This window comes from Podarcis pityusensis, assembly GCF_964106645.2.
Source record: "Podarcis pityusensis genome assembly, chromosome: 9".
Taxonomy (NCBI): Eukaryota; Metazoa; Chordata; class Lepidosauria; order Squamata; family Lacertidae; genus Podarcis; species Podarcis pityusensis.
In genome coordinates, this window is record NC_138034.1 from 19,456,066 (window position 1) to 19,483,465 (window position 27,400).

At 45.2% G+C, this 27,400-nt stretch overlaps 1 protein-coding gene across 1 annotated transcript in view; it reads right to left on the reverse strand.

Annotated features, from left to right (window-relative positions):
• The window catches only part of SLC30A9 (solute carrier family 30 member 9), a 31,063-nt gene extending 5,884 nt beyond the window's left edge, over nt 1–25,179 (reverse strand). The window contains exons 1-14 of the mRNA XM_081020023.1: nt 24,892–25,179; nt 20,574–20,747; nt 14,626–14,673; nt 13,791–13,890; nt 12,509–12,601; nt 11,548–11,630; nt 9,475–9,533; nt 8,377–8,444; nt 7,515–7,617; nt 5,405–5,460; nt 3,345–3,480; nt 2,654–2,693; nt 1,707–1,778; nt 1,253–1,360 (exon numbers count right to left, since the gene is read on the reverse strand). Of these exons, the coding sequence (XP_080876149.1) occupies nt 1,253–1,360; nt 1,707–1,778; nt 2,654–2,693; nt 3,345–3,480; nt 5,405–5,460; nt 7,515–7,617; nt 8,377–8,444; nt 9,475–9,533; nt 11,548–11,630; nt 12,509–12,601; nt 13,791–13,890; nt 14,626–14,673; nt 20,574–20,747; nt 24,892–25,009 (1,258 nt within the window). The 5' untranslated portion in view covers nt 25,010–25,179. The remainder of the gene's footprint in view (nt 1–1,252; nt 1,361–1,706; nt 1,779–2,653; nt 2,694–3,344; nt 3,481–5,404; nt 5,461–7,514; nt 7,618–8,376; nt 8,445–9,474; nt 9,534–11,547; nt 11,631–12,508; nt 12,602–13,790; nt 13,891–14,625; nt 14,674–20,573; nt 20,748–24,891) is intronic.
• Between the last annotated feature and the right edge of the window lie 2,221 nt (nt 25,180–27,400).

The following is a 27,400-nucleotide window of genomic DNA, read 5'->3' on the forward strand; positions in this document are numbered from 1 at the left end:
CAGGACCAGAAGAGTCATGAAACGGGTGGAGGAGAGGTTGGCTTCATACAGGCACAGTCTCCAATTGCTTGGAGGAAACCCTGGAGAGGAGGGAACTTAGATGGCTGTGTGGAGGTGGGGACTTTCACTCTCAGCAACTGATCCTACTTGCCCAGTAGGGGCCAGACCTACTGGGGATGAGCTTCCGTGGTCATTAGACCTGACACCCCAACAAGTCTGTGCAGACTGCATTCTTGCTAAAAAAAAGTTAACTCCAACTTGCACAGTGTGATTTACTGCCAGCTTGCTCCCAACGCCACGTAATGGATGGGACAAGAGCGACGAATGTAAGTTACAGTATTATGCAATTCACACATATAGAAGTCATCACTAACCAGAAGAGTGAGGAGGGAGTTAAGGTAGGTAGAAGCAGAAATGGCCAATTAAGGTCTCCATTTAATTAAAATTGCTCTAACCCGCTCTTTGGAGCATCTCCACCCCCATCATTCAGCCCGGACACTGAGGTCCAGCGCCGAGGGCCTTCTGGCAGTTCCCTCACTGCAAGAAGCCAAGTTACAGGGAACCAGGCAGAGGGCCTTCTCGGTAGTGGCACCCGCCCTGTAGAACACCCTCCCACCAGATGTCAAAGAGAACAACAACTACCAAACATTTAGAAGACATCTGAAGGCAGCCCTGTTTAGGGAAGCATTTAATGTTTGATGTATTACTGTATTTTAATATTTGGTTGGAAGCCGCCCAGAGTGGCTGGGGAAGCCTAGCCAGATGGGCGGGGTATAAATAAATAAATTATTATTATTATTATTATTATTATTATTATTAGGGAGAAAAAGTTGTATTAATCATGATCAATAATCATGCTTAAAAACACACACACAGCCAAGATAGCCCCTGCCCACAAACTTACAGTCTAAAAGTCATGACAAAAAAGGAAAAATGCATGAGAATGGAAGAGCAAAACTAGCATGCTGTTAGAAGATTGCACAAGATCAGTGGGGTTCTAGACTAGCCTTGACCCCCAACGTACAATTTTTCTATGTGCAAGGGTTTTACAGAAGCAGGATTCAAATCTCCAACCTGCAGCACTCCAGTCCAAGAAAGTTTTGTCTACTTATCCTCAGTTTGTTTTAAGCACTTGACTATTACTGGGGGTTTTTTGCCAATTGCCTTAGAAGAAGATTAGCTTCTTCTAACTTGCCCTACTTGCAAGTTAGAAGAAAATTCTGCCAGGACTCAAACTCATAGAAAGGCTTACCTGTGAGAGAAGTCAGACCCATACAAGTAGCAGCTAACGTCACACCCAGAACTGCTGCGGTATCTTCTAACAACACAACATTTGTGCTGGGATCACGAGCCTGCATAACTGAAGATTGAACATGGGTGCAACAGTGAGGCACTGACGTAGCCACACAAGAGTTAAACAAATGAAAACTTGCCAAAGCTTTTAATAAAGTGTTTGCTGCAAAGTAGAGTTAAATGTTGATAATGTTTTAAAATATGATTCTACGGACATCTCAGAGTTCAGTAGTTATTATTTCCTTGGTAGCAACAAATTTCAGGAAGCACTAATGAACGAAAAGGCTTTTCTTCCCATTTATGAACAATACAGGAGACATTAAGCTGTACAAATTCAAAATAAGTAAAAACAAAACCAGAACAGCTTCTTGCTATGTTTTACAAAATGAGTAAATTCATTTCATGTTACATACCATATTGGTAGAAGGATACATCTCTGGCTCGAGCGCTCCTTCGAATTTCATTTATAGCTACAAGAAGAGTAGCTGGAATAAAAGCAGTGAAATAATTGTTTCAGTAAGAGAAAGAACACAAGGGAAACATTTCAACTCCTGATGAAAAGACAATGATATCGGGTAAAACAGCAAAGAAAATACAATATAAGAAATAAAAGAAGCAATGGAAACATGAGTAAAAATCATACAGCATACAGTGCACTGCAATTGCTACAACAGGCGAATAATAATAATTAAGTGGTCCACTATCAGCAAACTTCCAAATGAGGGGGGAGTTGGGGAACCACTGCTCTAGACTAAGTGAGTTAAGATATCCAGTTCAGATTGGCTTAACTGCCTGCAACTAAGGTTCTATATCCAATTCTTGCTTGTGACTTGAAGGCCGACTTGAGATGAGCCTAAGAATTTGGGGGAAACCACCCTTCTTTATTCCTCTGAATTGCAGATTTCCATGCCAATATCAGAGACTTGCTTTTTTCATCTGGTCTCTTTCAAAAGATGTTTGCTGTGCAATCCGAGAAGCCCATCAACAAAAATCCCCTCTCACAGCACCAGCTGTGCGTTTCTTTGCATCAAGTTCTTTAACTTAAGTGATTTGATCAGCACACCTAGATGCCAAATCACAAGTTTTATTTATAGATTTAAAAAACGCCCTCCGTGTCAGAAGTTAGGTGGGTGAGGCAAGCAGGAGTTTCATCCCCTAGGGGACACACACACACACACACACACACACACACAGAGCACTTTAGATTTGCATGCTAAAGAGTTAAACTATAATAGCTTGAAATGTTATATGCTTAATTTTGTATGCTCACTTAGGAGCAAGTTCAACCCTTTAAAAAACTATTAATGCAGCAGCAAAGTAATGGCAAAGTAATAATGCATTTTCCCACTGGAATACATACCTCCTTCAGACACCAGTGATCCTGCTAAAATACAATAAGCCTAGAAGTAATAGGGGAGAATGTAGTTATACAGTAGAATGCCTTGGGGGAAAACAGTAGTTTGGTTTTTTTTTCAGGAATAAAAAACAACTTCCTATATTGTGAGACAAGACTGAAGCAGAAGAGCCAAAATATTAAAATTGTAGTAATCTCAAGAAGCACTCTAGTCTCCTGACTCATAGGCTAAGGGCCAGGACTGTGTTTTGCCAAACTGGTCAGACTATGACAATGGTGATACTCTGTAGCAGTAGTGACTTCCTAGTTTTGAAGCACACGTAACTCAGGCATACCATAATATGCAACACTACTGACATATTGCATCCAAAATCAAAATTTTATTGCATCAAAAAAAAGAGGAGACCTAGCAGTAAGGCGTGGTCTCTGTCTTTACAGCCTGAAAACATGCCCTACTTCTTGCAATACTTACTTCAAGACCAAGATGGATTGCTTTTTCTGCAGCCCAAATGCTGCCAGTTTACCCATTCCCCTGCCTTCCCCCCCAAAATAAAAGAAGTTATCAAACACAGCAAGGCGAGCTCCACAAAAACTACCCACTGTCTGTGTCCAATGCTGCTGTTCTGCTAGCACAGCGGGCTAACGATATTAAACTTCACTAAAGCATTGTAATTTTCAAAAGACAATGACAACTCACCCAAAGAAGAGATTCTATGGGCTGAGGATTCATCAGACCTATGATGCCGTGATACCATGAGAGCCCTGCGCCCATCATGAAAATGCCAACGCCACTGATCAGGGATGCAATGTAGCGCATGTTTGTGAAGCCATATCTGGATGGAGATTTGGGAGAGGGAGGAGAGAGAGAGAAAGCATGCAATATTTGCGTACAAAATTCCTTTGTATGGAGTCAGACTGTTGGGTCCACCTAAGTCTGGACTGTCTCTATACTGACAAGCAGCCAGCTCTCTAGGGCATGGGTAGGCAAACTAAGGCCCAGGGGCCGGATCCAGCCCAATCGCCTTCTAAATCCGGCCTGCAGACGGTCCGGGGATCAGTGTGTTTTTACATGAGTAGAATGTGCCCTTTTATTTAAAATGCACCATTCCTCCTCTGCCCAGTCCCAGACACCAACGCACCCAAAATCACTATCTCCGTGATGCCATTCTCAGTAATCTTGGCTGCATCACAGTCACTGTGGGGGGGTGGGGGGAGGCTAAAGAGTGTGTCTGTGCAAGAAAGGGGGAGGGCGAGTTTGTGTGTACATGCGCAGAGGAGGAAGGTATGTGCCTGTGTGTGCATTTCTGTGTTAAAGAGTGTATGTAAATAGATATCCGATGGACTCCAGCGAAGGACTTGCCCACTGCTGGGTCTGGCTTGCCCTGCGGTATGGGACCCCCTGATCACCTGCTGTCATATATCGGCCTTGAAAGCAACGTGGCTGTCTGTCCCTGTCTTACAAGAAAAGGCAGAAACCTGATGTCTCCCCATGGTTTGGAGCCCGCTGGGTAGCTAAAAATCGTATCGGCTCTCATGTATTTTGAGGATGTTTAAAAAAACAAAAACAAAACCCTACTTAAGTGGGGTGTGGGGTATTCCCTGGTCCTGAATGGGGTAACTGTGCCCCTGAAGGACCAGGTGCGCAGCCTGGGAGTCAGTCTGGACTCACAGCTGTCCATGGAGGCGCAGGTTAATTCTGTGTCCAGGGCGGCTGTCTACCAGCTCCACCTGGTACGCAGGCTAATACCCTACCTGCCCGCGGACTGTCTCGCCAGATTGGTGCATGCTCTAGTTATCTCCTGCTTGGACTACTGCAATGCACTCTATGTGGGGCTACCTTTGAAGGTGACCCAGAAACTGCAATTAATCCAGAATTAGAATTAATCCAGAATTAATCCACCAGCTAAACTGGTGACTGGGAGTGGCCGCCGGGACCACATAACACCGGTCCTGAGAGATTTGCATTGGCTCCCAGTACGTTTCCTAGCACAATTCAAAGTGTTGGTGCTGACCTTTAAAGCCCTAAACGGCCTCGGTCCTGTATACCTGAAGGAGTGTCTCCACCCCAATCATTCAGCCCGGAAACTGAGGTCCAGCACCGAGGGCCTTCTGGCGGTTCCCTCATTGCAAGAAGTGAGGTTACAGGGAACCAGACAGAGGGCCTTCTCAGTAGTGGTGCCCACCCTGTGGAACGCCCTCCCTTCAGATGTGAAGGAAATAAGCAGCTATCCTATCTTTAAAAGACATCTGAAGACAGCCCTGTTTAAGGAAGTTTTTAATATTTAATGCTGTATTGTTTTTAATACTTGATTGGGAGCCGCCCAGAGTGGCTGAGGAAACTCAGCCAGATGGGCGGGGTATAAATAATAAATTATTATTATTAATATTATAATAATAATATTATTATTAATTATTATTATTATTATACAAAAGCTAACACAACCTAAATGGAAAACCTCAAAGACTGTAGTCCATCATTGAAACACAATACATTAGAACTTGTCATTTGCCACAAATCGCTTTCCAGTATTGGCAGGTGCCAAAGAAAGGAGCACATGGACAAAACTGACCTTACATGTGAAAAGCCCAAACTACCAGCTGTTTTCATCAGACCTGGAACCTGAACGTACGCAGCGATACGTCGCAATGTTAAGTTGGAAACATTGAAAAGGTGTCCGATTTGGGCTTCAAAAGACATTCTAAACTACTTTAGAAGTTAGGGATATTTAAAAATAAAAAGGAAAAAAGATAACATACGGATGACTGGGATCTGGCGTCCTCACCGACTGACTGATTCCCAATGCTAGTAAAGCCTGGATATGAAAAGAAAGCAGAATTGGACAATTTCACAATCATCAAAAGTTTTTGAAAAAGATTAAACAGAGAATGCCACTCTATACACCGAAATGGCAAATATGACCGTGAGGATCAGGCAATAAGATGACAAGAAATTCAGTCAAGAGTGGAAAAAGTTTATAGACTATCTTAAAGACCACTTTATATAATTAAAAACATTAGCAGGATTGTTGTGACACTTATAATGTAATATGAATTAAGGTAAAAAAGGAGATTATTGTTAATAATAATGAAAAATTGGAAACCGGGGGGGGGGGGGGGGGGGGAATCCAAGGGATCTGAGTAATCCCAGAAATGTAGAAATTGATAAGGATGTGAATGTATAAGAATATTGTCTTAAAAAAACAAAAAATAAAATATTTTTAAAAGAGAGAGAGAGAATGCCACTCTAGTAACTCAGATTTACTGCAGACAAAATAATACCAATTTTAATGTTTGAGGAAGAAATCAGGAAATTTTAGTTGAAACAGAACCTGGCAAAAACCCACCAGGAAAACGCTTGTAGGAAGTATTTCAGATCTTCATTGTGAACCACTGTGGTTTCAAGGCATCGAGGAACAACATTGGTGGCACGCTACTTTGTCACTACATAAAGAAGACATCCATCTCATTCAGAAGAGCAGGCACAGGTGGCCTGCGCCACACGCTTGCCAGAGGCCCCACACAGCCCACCAGATGCTTCAACAAACCTCATTTCTACCTGTGCTCAAGGCAGAACGTCTCAGCAAAAGTAAAAAACTCAGCATGCATGTGCGACGCCACAGAAATGTCTCTCCAGTACACATGCTCTTTAAAACAGCAATCCATCACACCAGCAATTGGGACGTGAAGGGGCTTTGCCCAAGCGTATTTTGCTCCCTGCAGCTTGGCAGATAGTGCCAGCACCAGTCATTATTGGAAAGCTGGGCGGCTCACTAGAATACGTCTGATGATGCCAAATGAACTGGCCTTATAATTTTACAGCCTAAGGAGGCTATTCTTTTTTAATAGAAAGCGCAATGTTTCAAACAAAAAAATGTTAAGCCACCCTGGCGGGTGTGCAAATGTCTCAGTTCCAGTAAATAGCAGATTAGCTGCGAAAGAAAGTGTGCTTGAAATCCTGAAGGAAGCTGTTCGTAGATTCGCAAAAAAGCTTCGGCCAGGCTGCTGCCAACCCAAACGCCTCACTACTTCAAGGGCCAAACCCATATAGAGAATTAAACCAAAACGTTGTGAAGACAAACTCAAATTCTCAATTGTTTGAAAGAATGACATTGCAGCCTTAAAGCTTTAGGTGTTGGGGTTGTCTTTCATTATTTAAAACTGCAGGGATGTTCTTATCTAAATTTGCAAGCCAACCCGCCTTGACTAACATATATGAAAAGGCAAGGCAGTGATTTGTGTTTTCCCTGCTATCTTCAGTTACCCTTTCCTATTCGTTCTATCCCTATTTAGGGCATAAGGGAGTGACAGGAGGAGTCGTGTTCTTGGCCCCGCCCCCAGTGTCTCATCTTTTTCTTTCAGCAACCAAAATATATTAAAAAATTGTTCAGTAGCACCTTAGAGACCAACTAAGTTTGTTCTTGGTATAAGCTTTCGTGTGCAGCAACCACACGTTGAATGCAGTTGTGGGAGAAGAATGAAATGGTTTTAGAATAAAATAGTCGTTTTACTATGATTTATTGTAAACACTCTGTTTTGCCATACACCTTGGAAGATATTCCTGTTTTGAAAAGTGGCCTGGACACAAAATTATATTAAATACTTGACAAAGCAAGCGTAGTCGCTGCATATAGACCACCATTCGTAGCAGGGAATACAAAATACTGCGAAACAGAGACAAAAATGCAATGGACTGGCTCCAGCAACCCGTGGCCCGTTTGCACTTTCTGGCAAGTCTCCCGGCCACTTTATAAATACACATTTCCGCTTCACACTTCGCTGCACTTATAGTGGGAAGCGCAGCTGATGATCAAAAGGGTCAACATATAAGTCCGACACAGAAACGGCCAACAAAATAGAGAATACTCACTTGATTGCAAGTGTCTGCTAAAGAATGGATGGCTTCGGAGAACATGCTTGCAGAACCCGTGTAAACCCAAGCAAGGAGCTTAAAAAAGAAATTCAAGCCATTTCTGGGGATAGAGAAAGGGGGGGAATCCTTATTGATAATGTGTTGACAGTTTTCTAAGCACAATACTAAGATTAAAATGCTATAATCGCTGCCTTTATCTTATGAGAAAGAAGGGAATGAATAAACAGTCCAAATTACCAGGCTATCGGGGTTAGTTTGAGGTTGGGGGAGCCGATACAGGGAACAGTACATCAGAACTGGATGTAGGGGACTGGGAGCATGTTGCAAGCTCCCTCTCCCTTTCATGTGTTGCTTTCGTCATGGTATAGCACTATGTCTGCATCAGCATTAACCACAAATGGTATTTACAAGATTTCCCCATCCTCAAGCTTAGAATAGCTAGTTATGGGTCTGAGGTGGTGTGGGGGGGGGAGAGAGAGGGGGGGACTTGTTGGCAGACACCAATGCTAAACCCTGGAAAGATCCAATCTGTGTTGGAGAGGGAAGGATGAAGGGCACATCTACAGCACACATCCCTGATGTCCAAGCGGAAAGTTACAGCTAGAATGGATCAAGGTAACTTTGCAGTCATGAAGTAGAAATTGACTGGAGACCACAAATTTTAAAATGTACATCTAAAGCTGGGCATACTACTAGCAAATATGCTAACTGATCTCTCCTTATAAAAGTGAAATTCTGCTTTCCAGGATATGACTGCACAACCCACAACTGAAACAAAAAAACCACCACCACCAATTAACCTTAATCTGCATGCCGGAACCTAGAAACATGTATGCCTAAAAATTAAATAAACACTTACATGCAAATAGCAACCATGACAACTTTTCCTGGTCCACTCAGAAACATAGTTGATGTGCTGGAACGTGGCTAAATTAAACACAAGTACACCGTTTAAAATTCATTGATTGCATTATGGAAAACCATATATGTAGAATGCTAAGTTCTACCTCTGTATAATAGCTAGTCCTACAAGATATAAACCAGGTTAAATAAATTTAAAGCAAGTTTATGTGTGAGTTGCAATTAATTATGGATATTCAATTAAGTCTCAATGTATCTACAACTGAATTTATTTTATATCCCACCCATGTTTTATTTACAGATTAACTTTATTTTTAGATGAGTCACAGAATCATATAGCTGGAAGGGACCCAAGGGTCATCTAGTCCAACCCGCTGCAATACAGAAATCTCTAGCCCAACGTGGGGCTCGAACCCACAACCTGAGATTAAGAGTCTCATGCTCATGAAGGAACACAGCATTTTAGAAGTGACATTCCTTCCTGCAAAGAAAGAGAAAGGAGGAATGCTCTTTCTAAGGAGGTGCCTGTCACCTCAGTTTTTGGGGAGTACTTGTGTTTTGTAAAATAAACCTGGTGCCTAATCACAGCTCAAGGCCACATTGCAGTGAGGCAAAAGCACTCGAGGAGGGGGTGGAGCAAGACTTGCTGATCAGAAGGTTGGCGGTTTGAATCCCCGCAACGGGGTGAGCTCCCGTTGCTCGGTCCCTGCTCCTGCCAACCTAGCAGTTTGAAAGCACATCAAAATGCAAGTAGATAAACAGGTACCGCTCCAGCGGGAAGGTAAACGGCGTTTCCTTGCGCTGCTCTGGTTCGCCAGAAGCGGCTTAGTCGTGCTGGCCCCATGACCCGGAAGCTGTACGCCGGCTCCCTCGGCCAATAAAGCGAGATGAGCGCCGCAACCCCAGAGTCGGTCACGACTGGGCCTAATGGTCAGGGGTCCCTTTACCTTTACCTTCACACTCATCCTAAACCAACTTATCCCTGCTCGCCAGGCTATTGTGTGTTTTTCTGTACTCTTGCAAAATCACAAGATGCACAAAACTGCAGCTTCTGCCTATAAAGGAACAGCAAAGATGGAAAACATTATTCACCCACCTTAGTTTCTCCTAGGAAATCTTTGTATTCCTTCAACAACCTCTGGTTTCTAAACAAATCTGAAAAGATACATAATTATGAAGCGGGCAGTGTGAGTGGAGAGAGCAGCAGAATATAGACCCTTTTTTTTCTGACACAATACACAAAACTATGCAGCGTCCCAAGGCATCTGCATGAGGGCAAGCCACACTCCTCAGCCCACTTCTTCCTCTGCAACCTGTATGGCCTGGATAATTTCTGCAGAGTTTTGCACTATGTTCTATAAACCCTGGCTTGTTGTTATGTACAAAATAGGCACCATGGCTTAAAAGAAACCCTGGTAAATTTCAAGCCACGCCAGCTTCGAATTATGGGTTTTGAAGCTGGCTCGCTAAGCCAACCAGTTTGTTGCTGGTATGGCATGGCAAGTCCATCCCAAGAGTCATCTTCCCAGCAACAATGCAGCTCATGAATCCGAGGCTCCTTCCTGCTTTTGACCATTCACACCCTGGACCATCTTTTTGGAGCCTTGTATGTCAGCAACAGGGACGCAGGTGGCGCTGTGGGTTAAACCACAGAGCCTAGGGTTTGCTGATCAGAAGGTCGGCAGTTCAATTCCCCGCAACAGGGTGAGCTCCAGTTGCTCGGTCCCTGCTCCTGCCAACCTAGTAGTTCAAAAGCACATAAAGAGCAAGTAGATAAATAGGTACCACTGTGGTGGGAAGGTAAACGGCGTTTCTGTGCGCTGCTCCGGTTCGCCAGAAGCGGCTTAGTCATGCTGGCCACATGACCCGGAAGCTGTACGCTGGCTCCCTCGGCCAGTAAAGCGAGATGAGCGCCGCAACCCCAGAGTCGGTCACGACTGGACTTAATGGTCAGGGGTCCCTTTACCTTTACCTATACCAGCAACAGGTTGTCTGCCACTCCACGCTTGCACACACAAGGCAATCTGCATAGATCACCTGAGGAGGAAGTTGCTATTGCCCCTCAAAGGAGCCACTTGATGGCTGGGGAGGGAACAACTGACATCCCCATCAGGGTGTGCTGGGCTGGGCAGACACATTAAAATCTCCCTGCCCGCTGCTGCGCTCGGTCTACATCGCCACTGCCTCTTTCGAGGTGTAGCTGTGAAACATTTCACAAGTACATGTAAAAATATAACATGTGATAAACAGGTACAGTGATACCTTGGTTCTCAAATGCCGAAAATCCGGAAGCAAGTGTTCCAGTTTTCAAACTTTTTCGGAAGCTGAACATCCGATGCAGCTGTCAGCTGTTGTTTCCGGGGCGCCTGCACCAATCAGAAGCTGCACCTTGGTTTTTGAACATTTCGGAAGTTGAACGGATTTCCGGAATGGATTAAGCTTGGCGCTTTTGTTTTTGCTATTTATGTTGCGTTTTTGTTTTTGAGGCTTTTTTGGTTAATTTGTTTTTGTGACTGTGTGGAACCCAGTTCAGCTACTGATGGATTGACTGTGTGACTGCGGAAATGGATAAAAGCCCCCCATCCAAACAATGACTATCATCAGTGCAGGTAAGAAAAAAGATTAATTTAAATTTTATCAACTACAATACTGTCTTATTTGCTTTATAGTACAGTACATTGATTATTGCTTTCATTTTGTGAATCAATGGTCTCAATAGATAGTAAAAGTCATGTTAAATTGCTGTTTTAGGGGCTGTTTTTAAAAATCTGGAATGGATTAATCTGTTTTGCATTACTTTCTATGGGAAAGTGCGCCTTGGTTTTCAAACGCTTTGGTTTTGGAACAGACTTCCGGAACGGATTAAGTTGGAGAACAAAGGCACCATTGTACATGAGGTACGGCATGGAGACTGGCTGCTGGGCTCTGTCAAATGTAGACTCGGGGGGGGGGTGCATTGCAAAACTTTCCACAAATAGTTCACAGCCAAACTGAAACCTGAGCTGAAAATAAAAATGTTCAAGACTTTGTCCACCCCCATTATTCGTGATGACAACAACACACAAGCCCAGAGGTGACATTACAGAACATGCATTGATCAAATATACTATATAGGAGTCAGAACTGTTACACTAATTTTATTTTATTTTTGGTAGTATTCCACACTTACTCTCTCTGTATTCTATTTCTGCTTCTTTACGCCTTTTTCTTTCACGTGCAAGAGCTTCCGGGCTCCCCCAAACTTCTAAAGACCTGTACCAGGAGGAAGGAAGAGAGAAAGTGATAGGAAGTGGAGAAAAACTTCATTTAACTTGCATGACGAGGATGGTAATACGTTTTTGTTGTTGTTCTTATATTTATACCCCGCCCATCTGGCTGGGTTTTCCCCAGTCCCTCTGGGTGGGTTCCAGCACAGTTAAAAGATCCTTTATGAAATAATGCACTTTGTTTTCTATTGCTTTTGACCCCAACCTGTAGTTTGGAACTGCAACTATCATCAGCTCCAGCCAGTAAACCAGACCAAACCATCTGCCCCAAGTCAGGGAAGCCAGCTTTTGACTATGGAAAAAAATGAAACAGCAAAGAATTTGCATTTTCTGCCTCTTGCAATTTTAAACGCAGGTCGGTGTGGAAGTATGACACCACCCCAAGCTGAACTGAAGAGAGAGGCTTTGCTGATTCTGAAAGTTCTTGGTGAAATTAATTTTCTCACAGTAATATGGCATGAGGTCTTAATCATCTAAGCCCAGGTACCCCTAGCAACAGAGGGAATGGCAAAGGCACTACCACCAACTGTAATATATATCTATATGGGAAAGTGTTAGAAGTTAAATACAGTCGTACTGTGGAAGTCGAACAGAATCCGTTCTGGAGGCCCATTCAACTTCCAAAACGTTCGGAAACCAAAGCACGGCTTCCGATTGGCTGCAGGAAGCTCTTGCAGCCAATCAGAAGCCCCGGAAGCCCCGTCAGATGTTCAGGTTCCAAAAGAACATTCACAAACCGGGGTTTCAGGGTTTGCGGCGTTCGGGAGCCAAAACGTCCAAGTACCAAGGCGTTTGGGATCCAAGGTACGACTGTATATATTTTGGATAGCCAAACCCGGGAAATGTTGTCAGACTCGCTCTTACTTTGCCTCCACGTCCGTCCTCAAAAACACAGTGAAAGCCTCTGTGTCGTCATGGGGGCTTCGCCGCCTGATTTTCCTGAGCTGATCTAGGTCACTGTTGGGAAAACAGAAACAGTTTCGTGGAGAGGGAGGCAGTATTACCACCAGGCATTCATCTACTTACTGAAAAGTAAAGCGGTCGTCACAATATGCGATTTCTGGCTCAGGCGGCAATTTTACAACCTCCCCTGGTTCAACGTACAGCTTGCTCTCGTATTAAAAGTCAGAAAGAGATACAGACCAATTCTTTTCATTCCCCGTACCAATCTGCCAGCTGCCTACGATCTGGCAAAGAGGCTCTTCTCTGCTTTGGCAGAGGCTCGGTTGACAGGGAGGAGAGAAAAGGCGTTCTCTGTAGCCACATGGCCAGTGGTCAGGGATGATGTGGGTTGTATTGCAGCAAAATCTGGAGGGCTACAGATTTCACAGCCCTGCTATCGAGTAGTGCTGTTTACATGTTGCTCATATTCAGGGCACAGCCCTATCCAAGAGAGGCAATGCGGTGTAGTAATTAGCGTTGGACTAAGAACTGAGAGATCAGGGTTCGAATCTGCACTAAATCATGACACTCCCTGGGTTATCTGAGGACAGCCTTACCTGTCTCACAGGGTTGTTGTGAAAATAAAACGGAGGTGGTGGAAAAGCCATGTTGAGCTCAGGCGAGGGAATAAATGTAATTTTTGAAAATATGGCAGCAGAGCAGGGCCACACTTTTCCTCCCTGCTACTAAGTCTTTTTTTTCTGCAACAAGTGAAATTCAAATGTCAGCACCTACTCGTGTGTAGGGGCTCAATGCAATGAGTCACTGTGCCACCAGGTATCCCAGAAACCATGCACACCACAGAAATACAGACACGGAGCGCTAAACCATGGTTTGCTCAAACCATGGTGAATTCTTCATTCTAGTTAGCACAAGCCATTGTCTGGCATGATAGCTGAACTGAGCCTCTCTCCTAGAACGTCAACATAATATGGAACTGCGTTCACAGTACCCATTAACATTGAAGTCCCTAGGTGGTGCCAACTTTATTATGAAGCTGACCACTCTCAACCCCAGTGAAAAGTATATGGTAACCAAGAGCACAAAGCTGTCCCCCCAAACCCAAAATGTTACCCATAACGTCTGGTATCATGATCCTCCTCACATTCCACTGGCTACTTCATATCTCACCGGTTAGCTTTGACACACCGCAACAGTTCTTACAGAATTTCAGTCCAATTTTTAAAGAAAGAAATGATCATACCTGGACTTAAGGCAGAACTCATTTATTGCTCTGACGCCAGTGATGAAGTTATTCTTCATGTATTTTGGTCCATATTCTCTCTTTTTAAGTACAGCTTTCACTTTAAGAGGGAGGAAAAGGGCGAGACTCAGTTACGAGCGCCACCAAAGGACCTCTCTACCGCGGAGAAGCCAGTATGCATGAAAATATACAGGCGTTCACCTATTCGTCTCACCTCAATTGAAATCTGGTAACGGACACCGAACATGACAAAATCATTGCAGAGACAAAGCAAATGGTAAGCTCAAGAAGTGAATGGCAAGCTGGATACATACACATAGCAACTGGAGATGTGGGAATTATAGATAATTACCAGTCAAAGCAGCAGCTTATAGTGTGAACATTAAATCATTTATAAAACAGACTTATTTGAGAATATTTCTCTCTATGAATGCACTACATGATCTGATCACGCAGAGTAAAACAATGGGAGGCATTCCATGCTAGGTTAATGGACATGATTAACTTAGGTTTACTGATTTCAATGGGCCTACTCTGTTTAGAAAGGAAGTATTTTGGAACAAGGAGGACCCCACAGCAATGCCTCAAGGGCACTGCTCTTCCTCACTGCCCAATGGCCTTGCAGCTCTGGCTTCTCCCGCCTCCATCGCCTGCTCAGCCAGTCACACTGTTCTCAGAGTAATACTTAGTTGACTACAACCCAATGACTCTAGATGCTGGCATGAGAGCGGCTGATCCAAACAGGTGTCTGTCTTCAGCAACTGCTCCACGGAGGCTGCAGCAACCTCTATACACACCCACCCACCCCAGTGCAAAGCTATGTCATAATAATTACCTTTCACTTGAATCGGAGTTTGCGGCAAAGGTGGCGTTTGACTGCTAGCTGTTAAAAAACAACAATTAATTATTAGTCGGAGTAAATCCTACTTACTGCTTTCCAAGACAAAGACAGAAAGCCATGGGGGGGGGAGTACATATTTGAAATTGCCATTGTTGCTTAAAGGGGAAAAAATAATACATGTGTTAGCCCACTGCTTAAATTTGGCCTTTTGTGACATTTGATTTTTATTTTTTTTTAAATAATTTTTACTGAATGATTTTATGTTACAAAAAAACAATACAACCATACTACCACTAAATATAATTAAGAAATAAAAATTACATAAATCAATATTTAGTTTGTTATTTGTTATTTACCGTCTTATTTCCTCCCATTCCATACAAACACACACATATGTGCAGACACCCACACCCGCACACAAAATGATAATAATGAAAGTAAATATTTTCCCCCTTTTATCTTCCAAAATCTCTTCTTCATGGTGGAGACAGCTCAATTGACTAGTAAACTCAGAGGAAACTCAAAGCAAAAATATGCGGAAACATGGGATGGTTATAGAAGATATGATCAAAAATACAATAATAGTTTTGACTCCATCCTAGCATTCGAGTGATAAAGGAACTAAAAGGAGGTGGATAACAATTAAGGATTTATTATGTTTTCAGAATGTATTGGAAAATTTATATAGAAACGTTTATTGTTTTGTGTACATTCGATTGTAAGATAAAATATATGCAAAGGGACTAGACAGGAAGTCAAAGTTGTTATTGCTTTTGCAACATTTGAAATAATTTAAAGCAGACACCTAACTTCTGGTTTTCAAAAAGTGTTATAATAATAATTTATTATTTATACCCCGCCCATCTGGCTGGGCTTCCCCAGCCACTCTGGGCGGCTTCCAAAAAATACTGTAATACATCAAACATTAAAAGCTTCCCTAAACAGGGCTGCCTTCAGATGTCTTCTAAAAGTCTGGTAGTTGTTGTTCTCTTTGACATCTGGTGGGAGAGCATTCCACAGGGAGGGCGCCACTACCGAGAAGGCCCTCTGCCTGGTTCCCTGTAACTTGGCTTCTCGCAGTGAGGGAACCGCTAGAAGGCCCTTGGTGCTGGACCTCAGTGTAGAACGATGGGGGTGGAGACGCTCCTTCAGATATACTGGACCGAGGCCATTTAGGGCTTTAAAGGTCAGCACCAACACTTTGAATTGTGCTCGGAAACGTACTGGGAGCCAATGTAGGTCTTTCAAGACCGGTGTTATATGGTGTTATAAATCCAAGCACATTTAAGCTCAAGATTTTATTTAGAAACATTTACATCCTGCCTTCCCTACAAGGCGTTCAAAGCAGTTCGCATGGTTTCCCCCACCTCCATTTAATCTCACAACAGCCCTGTGAGGTGGGTGAGGCTGAGAGATAGCCATAGGTCAGGGGTCTGCAGCCTTTAAGACAAAAAGAGCCACTTGGACCCATTTCTGAAGAAGAAAAACTGGGAGCCGCAAACCATTGCGACATTTAAAACAAATATATCTCCGGAGCCGCGATCTGACAGCGGGCGGGAAGGTGACATTGGGACGGTGCGTGACTAACGCATGCACCGCCCCCATGCAACACCACAGCCAGTACAGCGCCCGCCACAGTGGGGAGTGTCGGGGCGCACAATGCGCCTCCTCCCCTCGCTAGTATCCGCCCCGGAGCCGCGGCAAAGGTGTAAAAGAGCCACATGCGGCTCCGGAGCCGCGGGTTGCAGACCCCTGCCATAGGTGTTCCCCACTAGGAACAGAATCTGCCTTGCCTGCAGATGGTGCCGTGCACATCTCTGTCTTAATTAAGTATATCAATGGAATTAAGTTCTTATGACTTCAATAACAACAGCCAATATACTGAAGCTTTATTCTCTGGCGTTTGGGTGCTCGCCAGACATCCGCTACCAGTAAAAGAGAAGCTAATTTTACTGAAACTGAAGACATTAGGATTAGCCTTCCGAACCTGACAACGCTACAAAGGGAGCTGTGTTTTTATTAAGAGAAGGCTTGGCAAGTGGCTTGAATTATTCAAAAGTTAAGTATTATTAAAGCACTCTTGGTCTATGCAACTTTTTTTTTTAAAAAAAAAGAATCAAACAATTAGTTCTTCCTGCCTTAATTTACAAAAACGGGGGGGCAGGGATAAAGTAAATTGCTTCCTTAAGAGAAGGAAACTCTGGATAATGGCTTTCCATTTATAATGTATACAGAGAAGGCCAAAATGAATACACAGCAGCAACTTCTTTTTTGATACACTTAAAAACAGACTCCAGCAAAAGCTGTTTCAAAGTTACGCCTGTCTGCCCCCTTCCTCCTTATCTTCAGAGCCCTGGGCTGGAAGGCTGTATTTATACTGATATACCTTGGCAAGGTCACAGTTTTTCCAAGGTTTGCCGAAAGTCGCTGCCTGTAGCAATGATTCCTCCTTTCCTTTCCCCTCCCGTCGCCCGTTGTAAAATGGACACACGGTGGCATTATTTAATAAAAAGGTGAAGTCATAAACTTTGATCAGGGGAAAATAATCACATCTCAAATGTCAAGATTTACTACTGGAGATTCAGGCAGCGTTATGTGCCCTTTAAAATATATATATACTGGGTAACAGTGGCCAGGAGGCCTGACGAAAACACGGTGCTTGGAATTAAGCAGAAACTGACCTATTCCCTGTTCTGTGGGTCAAGATGATACTGTTTAAAGCCTTGAGCAAGTTATTCTGTAGAATATGGATATACTGTACCATTGCGGGGGCTGGGAGGACAAGCCATAGTTCAGTGGTATTATTGTTATTATTAAATTTATGAATCACGCTTCCTACAAAGCCTCTCAAATGACTTCACAATACAATAAAGACATATATAAAATAAATGCATATATAAAAACAATTTCAACGACAAACCCGCTGACATGCCGTGGGCCACCTGAATGAAGCTTGTGGCCGACAGATCAGAGTTTGGGGAGCTCTGATCTAAAACACACTCAGCTCTTCCTTGAAGTTGCACACTGAAGGGGAAAGCTGGGAATTATGGGGAAGTTGGGATTCATGCCCAAGACTCCTGATCTTCTCCTCTCCTTGAGGAATTCCGAAAAGCTTTAGAGCAGGGATGGGGGAACTGGTGCCAGAGAGAAGCTGCTGGACTCCAACTCCCATCAGCCCTCAGCTGGCGTGGGAACTGGGGCTGATGAGAACTGGGAGTCCAACAGCTGGAGCTGGGCGATATATTGGCAAATTGCCCAAAACTGGTACGGAGTTCAGATCGCGATACCAGTTTCGGACAAGACATCACGCCAGCTTGAATTGCCTGCAGATGGCAAAGGCGCAGGCAAGCAAGCAGGCAGGCAGAGCATGAGAAGGTTCTGGATGAGGACCGTATTGGGCTCCGTCTACTTGCCTGCCTGCCCCTTTGAGGAAGCCCCCTGCCCTCCCAGCTCATACAAGCCGGAGAGATATGGGGGCCTGCTCAGCTGAGGGGCAGGCGGCGTCCCACCCCCCAGCTGAGCTGTTTAACAAAGCCCCAATGCCTCTGTGGCTCATGTGAGCCAGAGAGGCGTTGTGGCTTGGACTGAGCGATGTATCTGGGCTGCTGCTTCTTTGTCTAAGGGGGTGAGGAAAAAACAGCCAAGATACATTCTAGACATCATGCTAAATCAGCATATTGAGGTATTCATCTGACTTTTAGAAGACACCTGAAGGCAGCCCTGTTTAGGGAAGCTTTCAATGTTTGATGTTTTATCGTGTTTTTACTATTCTGCTGGGAGCCACCCAGAGTGGTTGGGGAAACCCAGCCAGATGGGCGGGTATAATAATCATCATCACCAACATCTGTTGATATAACACAATGTTGAAAACCAGATATTGCCCAGCTCTACCAACAGAATCAGGGGCCATAGGTTGTCAATTCCTGCTTCAGACCTGTCTTTTATTTACGCTTGTTTATTTCTCTTCTGTTTCTAAGTCACTTTGAGTCATTTTTATGAGAAGCAACTACAGTGGTACCTCGGGTTACAGACACCTCGGGTTACAGACACTTCAGGTTACAGACTCCACTAACCCGGAAGTAGTACCTCGGGTTAAAAACTTTACCTCAGGATGAGAACAGAAATCGTGTGGCGGCAGTACACAACAGCGGGAGGCCCCATTAGCTAAAGTGGTACCTCAGGTTAAGAAAAGTTTCAGGTTAAGAACGGACCTCTGGAACGAATTACCTTATTTTTCGCTCTATAGGACGCACCCGACCATAGGACACACCTTGTTTTAGAGGGGGAGAACAAGGGGAAAAAAATCTCCCCCTCTCTGCTCAGCGCCCCTTCAGCGAAGCCAGAGGAGAAACGGAGCCCCTTCCATTTCTCCTCCCGCTTGGCTGAAGGGGCGCTGCGCAGCTCTCTCTGCTGAAGCCAGGAGAGTCTTGCTCTCCCGGCTTCAGCAAAAGGAACCCAAAGCCTCCGGAGCGCAGCGGGACCTCCCGCTGCACTCCAGAGGCTTCAGGAGGCTATACCTGAAGCCTGGAGAGCAAGAAGGGTCGGTGCGCACCGATCCCTCTCGCTCTCCAGGCTTCAGCGAAAGCAACGCAAAGCCTCCGGAGCACGGAGGGAGCACTCCCTCTGCGCTTCGGAGGCTTCACGTTGCTATCGCTGAAGCCAAGGAGCCTGCATTCGCTCCATAAGACGCACACACATTTCCCCTTAATTTTTGGAGGGGAAAAAGTGCGTCCTATAGAGCGAAAAATATGGTAAGTTTTTAACCAGAGGTACCACTGTAATAAATACTACTACAAATAGAACTGCATGTTTCCGTGGACTGCATCTCAACTAGTCTTTTATTTGTGTTTGTGTCTATCGAGTGTACATAAAGAAGGGCCTCAGATGACGATCGTAAGGTCCAGGTCAGTTCGTGCTGAAGAATCTTGGCACGCTGCAGAGAATTCTGGGACATGTTCTAAAGCAGCCTTCTCCAAGCTGATATCCTCTAGGTCTTTTGGATTATAGCTGTCCTGGCTAGAACGGAGGAGAAGGGTAGCCCAACAATTGTTGCTGGACCTTGGAAACAGAGTACAGCCAAGATGTTTCAGTCCAACAACTTCTGGGGACCCAGGCTTGAAGACACTGCTCCAGAGGGTGCGCCCAATTTATGTGGGAATTGGGCAAGAGCTCCTTATGGAAGCCATTTCCTTAATCTGCCTTTTTACCTTCAAAAACAGCTGCCTTGAAAGAACTAATTTAAACCAGGGCCAGAAAAAACTGAAACCAACAGGCTTTAATTCCAAGCAAGCACATTTAGAATCCGAACATTTAGAATAATGGGGGATTCTGGAACGCCCATTTCAAGCCAATCGACAACATAACAATACTTAAGCAGCAGCTTTAGAAGCTTTTGTTCTCACTTGGCAATCATCTTCACATCAAGCTGTGGTTCAGCAACAGACCGTGGCTTAAATGCCTTGTGGAATCATTTGAATTAATCGCACACATACAGCAGATGTGTGAGGTTATTACAAACTGTCTCTATAGTCATTAGGTTATTTTGATCTGGGGTTTTTTAAGACACTCGGAAATATAACCAGAAATATTGCCACTGTGTGCACAAATTAATTAGAGGTGCACACAGAAGGGGGGGAAATGCTTCGGAACACTTTGGTAATTCAGACAGGACGTCAATTCACCCCAAACTTCTTTGGGAACACCCACTCTCCAAGATTTACTTCAGTAAGGTGCAGTAAACAGGCTGTTTTGAAGCAAGATTCATCCCTCGCAAATTTACCCCCTGCCCACACCCCCAATTAAAATCTACAAACCATTAAAATAGCCCTAGTACACTATCCCACAGGAGAATTAAAGGTTGCAACCAAAGCAAGCTCAGGGCTGAAAGCTGGCAACTCTGCTAATTTCTGCAAGAAGAAATGTTAAGACACGGTGGTGCCTACCTGTTGCTGTTTTCTGCGCACTGCCTTCAGCAGCTGAGGAGCTTGCATCTTGTGCCCCACTGTGGTCCTTCTGACCATCAGAGGTATAAACTCTTACTTGGCTTGAATGAACCGGCAGACGACTCCCTGGCAGCACAGGCAAGAGACTGCCAAATTTAAGGGGCACTTGCCACCCTGAAGGAAATGGGAAAGAAAACAGCTTGGGTACTTTGAGATGGCAACAACAGCAGCAACAACAAGCACCAAGGAAAAAGCACAGAGAACAGCCAGATAATTGTTTGCAAACTGTTCAGGACACATAACTCAAATATTCCGCTGAAAAACTAAAATATTTCTCAAGTAGATCCCTTAAGACTGGTATTCAACTAAGTTTTAGAACATCCACTGAAATTAATGGACGTGACTCATTCAGGTCCACTATTTTCAATAGGTCTACTCTGAGTAAGACTCAGCTGAACACCAACCATACAACATAAAATTCCATACAACACAGATTACGTTATTATACTCTTACTAAGAGGCTGCTTTGAGATTAGCTGCTGCCACAGTAAGCCCTGCTGGAAGGAATTATAGGTTTGTAAATAGCCACTTGACAAGTAAGATGTACCTATAGACAAACAGGATCAGATGTTTTTAATTAGCTGAAATAAGGTTGGTCCTTTTATCTTCCAGACCGCTGAGGAGCCCCCAATGCTTAGCATTGGTATGAGTTGCTCAGGCAAGCTAGTATAAATTGACGTGCACTAACTAATAATGTCTTTGGATTTCCTTGCAAGGCTGGGGTATTGTCATGAACTTAAGGGGAATATAGCAACATGAGGTTAATTGGGATGCTGGATTTGACTCAAAGCAACTGGACTGCCTGTGCAAAATTTTGATTACCGGTATATATATTGTGGTTTTTATGTTGATCTTTTCTGTGAACTGCCCTGAGACCTCCAGGTATAGGGTGGTATATAAATTCTAACAACAACAACAACAACAAGGAAGCTCATGAAGGACCAGAAAGCAATTATACACATGACACAATGTAAGCCATAGGATGTGGCCCAAAAATAGGGTAAAGGGAAACATTAGCAACTACAGTAGTATAAGTATTGGGCTGTTCAGGAATGCAAGCTAACTGAGATGCAACAGAGAAAGCAGTATTATACCAAATCAGAGCAGTGGTCCAACTAGCTCAATATCATCTAGACTGACTGGCATTGGCTAGATTTCAGGCAGGGGTCTGTCTCAGCCCAACCTGGAGATGCTGGGGATAATAATAATGATGATAATTTTATTATTTATACCCCGCCCACCCAGGACCTCCCGCATGCAAAGCAGATGCTATAACTGGGCTACGGCCTTCACCAAATATAACATTAAATTTTTAAACTCAGCTACATTTAGAGGGCACTGGGCCACAGGTCTCAGAAATAACAAAGCAAGGCCATTTACTCAGATGCAAAGGGCAAAATGCAAGACACCTGAGGCATCCACATGCAAAAGCCCCTAATAGGGAGGACTGGCCAATGCGTCAGGAGGAATAGCTAGGGGGCTGCTCCCCGGCATCAGCTGCCCGAGGTGAATGCCTCACTCACCCCAACAATGGGGACAGCCCTGTCTATGTGGGGCTGCCACCTGCCCAGACTTCTAAATTGGGATTATAAACTGCTGTCAAAACTCAACCTCAGGGATAAGTAGCTACCACCTCTAAACGCACACACGCATTTACCTATTTATTTATATTAGAATTTGTATTCTTTTCACCTTCTGGTGCTTACATACCTATCATGGTAGCTTGCAATAATTTTAGGCAACCATAACGCACAGTTATTGTTTGTTTTGTTTTTAAAGAAAAGCAAAAGTACTGAACAAAAATGTATGCATCCAATAAAACAAACACTATAGATGGAACACAGAGAAGGGCCTCTCTGTCAGACCGTAGGGTGCAGGCAGGCTGGCATGCAAGACAGCAGTCCCTAAAGTTTCCCAAGCCACTCAGAGCTTTAAAACATCATCGCCAATGCTTTTAATTGTGCCCCAAAACAAACAGGTAGAATAAACAGATTGCTTGTGTACTGTGTACTACATATGAAACTTAATGTACCACTGGGCAAGTTACTATAGTTATTTATTCTTCGTGTATTTACATGAAAACCAATAAAAATATTTGGACCAAAGAAAAAGATATCAGGGTTCTAGCTTGCTAACAAGCCATGCTCACTGTCTGCTACCCTTTTACTCTCAAGGGCACATATGTAGCTGCAGTTACTCAATGGGGTTAAATAGGTCCATACTGAGAGGGACTTCCACATCAATTATAGGTTGCACTAGTGAATTTTGGGGCTTGACAGACCTGCTGAATCTGAACTCAAATTGAACCCGCTGGAAAAATGTAAAGTGACATGCCAAGATGGGTGTAGAGCAATCTCAAGCGGCTGAGGGTAGGGTAACAACAGTGGATCAGACTAGCGAAACAGATGTAACAGACGTAGGGAAAGAGAAACACTGATTTATTGCAGCCTAATACAGTGGTACCTTGGGTTAAGTATTTAATTTGTTCTGGAGGTCCGTACTTAACCTGAAACTGTTCTTAACCTGAAGCACCACTTTAGCTAATGGGCCCTCCTGCTGCCGCCACGCCGCCGGAGCACGATTTCTGTTCTCATCCTGAAGCAAAGTTCTTAACTAGAGGTACTATTTCTGGGTTAGCGGAGTCTGTAACCTGAAGCATATGTAACCTGAAGCGTATGTAACCCAAGGTACCACTGTAGTATAATGCAGGTGGCGCTGTGGGTTAAACCACAGAGCCTAGGGCTTGCTGATCAGAAGGTCAGCGGTTCGAATCCCCGCAATGGGGTGAGCTCCCACTGCTCAGTCCCTGCTCCTGTCAACCTAGCAGTTTGAAAGCACGTCGAAGTGCAAGTAGATAAATAGGTACCACTCCGGCGGGAAGGTAAACGGCGTTTCCGTGCACTGTTCTGGTTCGCCAGAAGCAGCTTAGTCATGCTGGCCACATGACCCGGAAGCTGTACGCCGCCAGCTCCCTCGGCCAATAAAGCAAAATGAGCGCCGCAACCCCAGAGTCGGCCACGACTGGACCTAATGGTCAGGGGTCCCCTTTACCCCTTTAATAGTATAACAGCCTTACATACAAAAGTCAGCCCCCCACATTCCTTCACACTCTTGCATGTTCAAGAAAGTGGATCCAGGATGCAGCTGCACAGATGAAGAAGCAGGACTAGGCAGGCAGGAGCAGAATCCACCCACTATGGCTGGAGTGACCAAGCAGAAGGTGAATGTTCAGCTCCCTACAATCATAGAAGGGACCCCTGAGGGTCATCTACACCAACCCCCTGCAATGCAAGGGGTTCACCACTTCACTATCCTATGTGAAAGTAAAAGGCTGCTATCCACCAGTGGAAAGCACTGCACCTGGGGAGAAGCACCGTGTCACAGTCCTCTGTGCCTCCAGCCCAAATACTGGATGGCCTGGTCCTTTGCTGACAGTGACCCCAAAAGTCCTCCCTCTGCCCACCCCACCTTGTGCACCTTGTTAGTGAGTGATAATGATGCTATATCCCCCTCACAAAAAAATACATTTAAACCACTTCATATAACTTAACCTCAGTAATCATCACAACGACCCTGAATGGGAGGCCTGCACTGCTCACAGCGTTAACAGATTCAGGACTGGCGGTGCTGATAACAACATGCCACCATCGCAGCCTGTTAAATGCTGAGGGCGGCCAACAAGCCCCAGGACCATAGCTGTCAACGTTTCCCTTTTTTTAAGGGAAATTCTCTTATTCCGAATAGGATTCCTTGCAAGAAAAGGGAAAAGTTGACAGCTGTGCCCAGGACATGAGAAGCTGATGTAGGTTCTTTCTCTCTCCACACACACACACACACACACACCAGCTTTGGGTGGATGAAGAGGACAGTTGTGCCCTGTTAAATAAGTTTCTAGTCTTCATGACTACAAGAAGATGCAGGGTCCACCGGGCTCGGGGAGCGGAGCAGGGGTGAGCCAACGACAACTGGAATAGATCATTCGGTAGAATCTTAATCTCAGGGTCGTGGGTTCGAGTCCCACGCTGGGCAAAAATTCCTGCGTTGAAGGGGGTTGGGCTAGATGACCCTCGGGGTCCGTTCCAACTCTATGTGGCACCTCAAACAGACTTTTTAAAAACGGCTATCGCGGCCCTAGAGCAGCAGCCTCTTAATCTCAGGGTCGTGGGTTCGAGTCCCACATCGGGCAAAAATTCCTGCGTTGAAGGGGGTTGGGCTAGATGACCCTCGGGGTCCCTCGCAACCCTTCGAGCCTACTCACCGCGGCAGCCTGCCCGGGCGAGCGCTCCCCCCGCCTGGCCTCGGCCCCTCCGCCGCAGCAGGTGGAGCTGGTAGAAGCAGCCCCAGCCCCTCCGCTGGGCGGCCAGGGCCGGCAGCATCCTCCGCGGGTCCTCCTCCTCCGGGAGCAGCGAGAGGCGCGAGGCGACAGGGAAAGAGCGGCCGCGCCGAGCTCCTCATTCACGCGCCCGGCCCTCGCCGGACACCGGCTCCGGAGCCGACTCCATCGGCCCAGACTCTGAGCGGCAGGATCCGGATGCGGAACAGGGCCGCTCTGTAGCCTCGTCGCGCGCCTCTATGGTCCGTCCTACGCCGACGGGCACCAGGACGCATGCGCTACGGGATAAAGAGGAGAAGCGGAAGGAGGGGAAATCAAAAGATCCACCGCGCACGCGCAACCTCCACGTGGGGACAAGCGGGCAGGAGGACGGAGGGAGTCCCCGCCTTGCGCTGCAGTGAACGTGGGAACGTGTTCGGGACGGTGTGGAACAGGGCTGCCCGCTCTTCCTCCTCTATTGCAATTAGCTGTATGTTTTGAATAGATTGTGTGTGTGTTTATTTCATAAAATTTATACACCGCTTGATTGTATATAAAAAAAGAGGCTTACGATACGTACATAAAGCAGTAAATCAAGAAAAAATTATAACCCTACTTTAAAAAAGAAAAGTTAAAATACAGTGGTACCTCGGGTTAGGAACTTAATTCGTTCTGGAGGTCCGTTCTTAACCTGAAACTGTTCTTAACCTGAAGCACCACTTTAGCTAATGGGGCCACCCGCTGCTGCCGCGCCGCCAGAACACGATTTCTGTTCTCATCCTGAAGCAAAGTTCTTAACCCGAGGTAATATTTCTGGGTTAGCAGAGTCTGTAACCTGAAGCGTCTGTAACCTGAGGTACCACTGTACTAAGAGAGATTCAAATCACTTCCACACACACACACACACACACACACATATATATATATTACTGGGGTGTTTGAGGTTTTAGCATTGGGATGCGGGTGGCGCTGTGGGTTAAACCACAGAGCCTAGGACTTGCTGATCAGAAGGTTCGAATCCCCGCAACGGGGTGAGCTCCTGTTGCTCGGTCCCTGCTACTGCCAACCTAGCAATTCGAAAGCACAAAGTGCAAGTAGATAAATAGGTACCGCTCCGGCGGGAAGGTAAACGGCGTTTCCGTGCACTGCTCTGGTTCGCCAGAAGCAGCTTAGTCATGCTGGCCACATGACCCGGAAGCTGTACGCTGGCTCCCTCAGCCAATAAAGCGAGATGAGCGCCGCAGCCCCAGAGTCGGCCACGACTGGACCTAATGGTCAGGGGGTCCCTTTATCTTTACCTTGAGGTGTTAGCAGAGGGGTAGTACCTCTGCAGAGGGAGACATCATGTTCCTTCTGGGGTAATTTCTGCACCTTTGGTCCCCACCCTGCACTCTGCTCTCACCTGTGGCTCCTAGAAGCTGTCAGTATGCAACTGCAGCCACCACCCCACCAGGAATGGCCTTGGCCAGGAAAAGTAGGTGAGGGTAGCTTATGGGTCTCAAGTTAGGGACTTCCCCTGCATGCAAAGACTGGCTCCGGCAGATAGAGCAGACAAGACCAAGGGTCTGCACATGTATTGGAGGGAATAAGAGGCAGCTGGGGCATGTCAACCTGAGAAGGAAACCTCTGACCCTAAACATTTTGAAAAATGTTTTATTATGTTTTTACATATGTTGGAAGCTGCCCAGAGTGGCTGGGGCAACGCAGAAAGATGCGTGGGGTATAAATAGTAAAATTATCATTATGGAATAGGACGTCCCTTTTTTCATTGGTATGCCTGCTTCTTGGGAGAAAAGCAATGACAATCCTAGACAGCATCTTAAAAAGCAGTGTCATCACCTTGCCAACAAAGGTCCGTATAGTTAAAGCCATGGTTTTCCCAGTAGAGATGTATGGAAGTGAGAGCTGGACCATAAAGAAGGCTGATCGCCGAAGAATTGATGCTTTTGAATTATGGTGCTAGAGGAGACTCTTGAGAGTCCCATGGACTGCAAGAAGATCAAACCTATCCATTCTGAAGGAAATCAGCCCTGAGTGCTCACTGGAAGGACAGATCCTGAAGCTGAGGCTCCAATACTTTGGCCACCTCATGAGAAGAGAAGACTCCTTGGAAATGACCCTGATGTTGGAAAGATGGAGGGCACAAGGAGAAGGGGACGACGGAGGACGAGATGGTTGGACAGTGTTCTCGAAGCTACCAGCATGAGTCTGACCAAACTGCGGGAGGCAGTAGAAGACAGGAGTGCCTGGCGTGCTCTGGTCCATGAGGTCATGAAGAGTTGGGCACGACTAAACAACAACATTTTCATTGGAGAAATGTTGGAGGGTATGTAGGACACATGATACTGCTTTCACACTGTGGTTGTAAAGGGTAAGTATTTTAAGAGGAGGTATCAGCAGGTTTGGGGGAGCCCCAAGGTTTCCAGAAGCACACACACACACACACACACACACA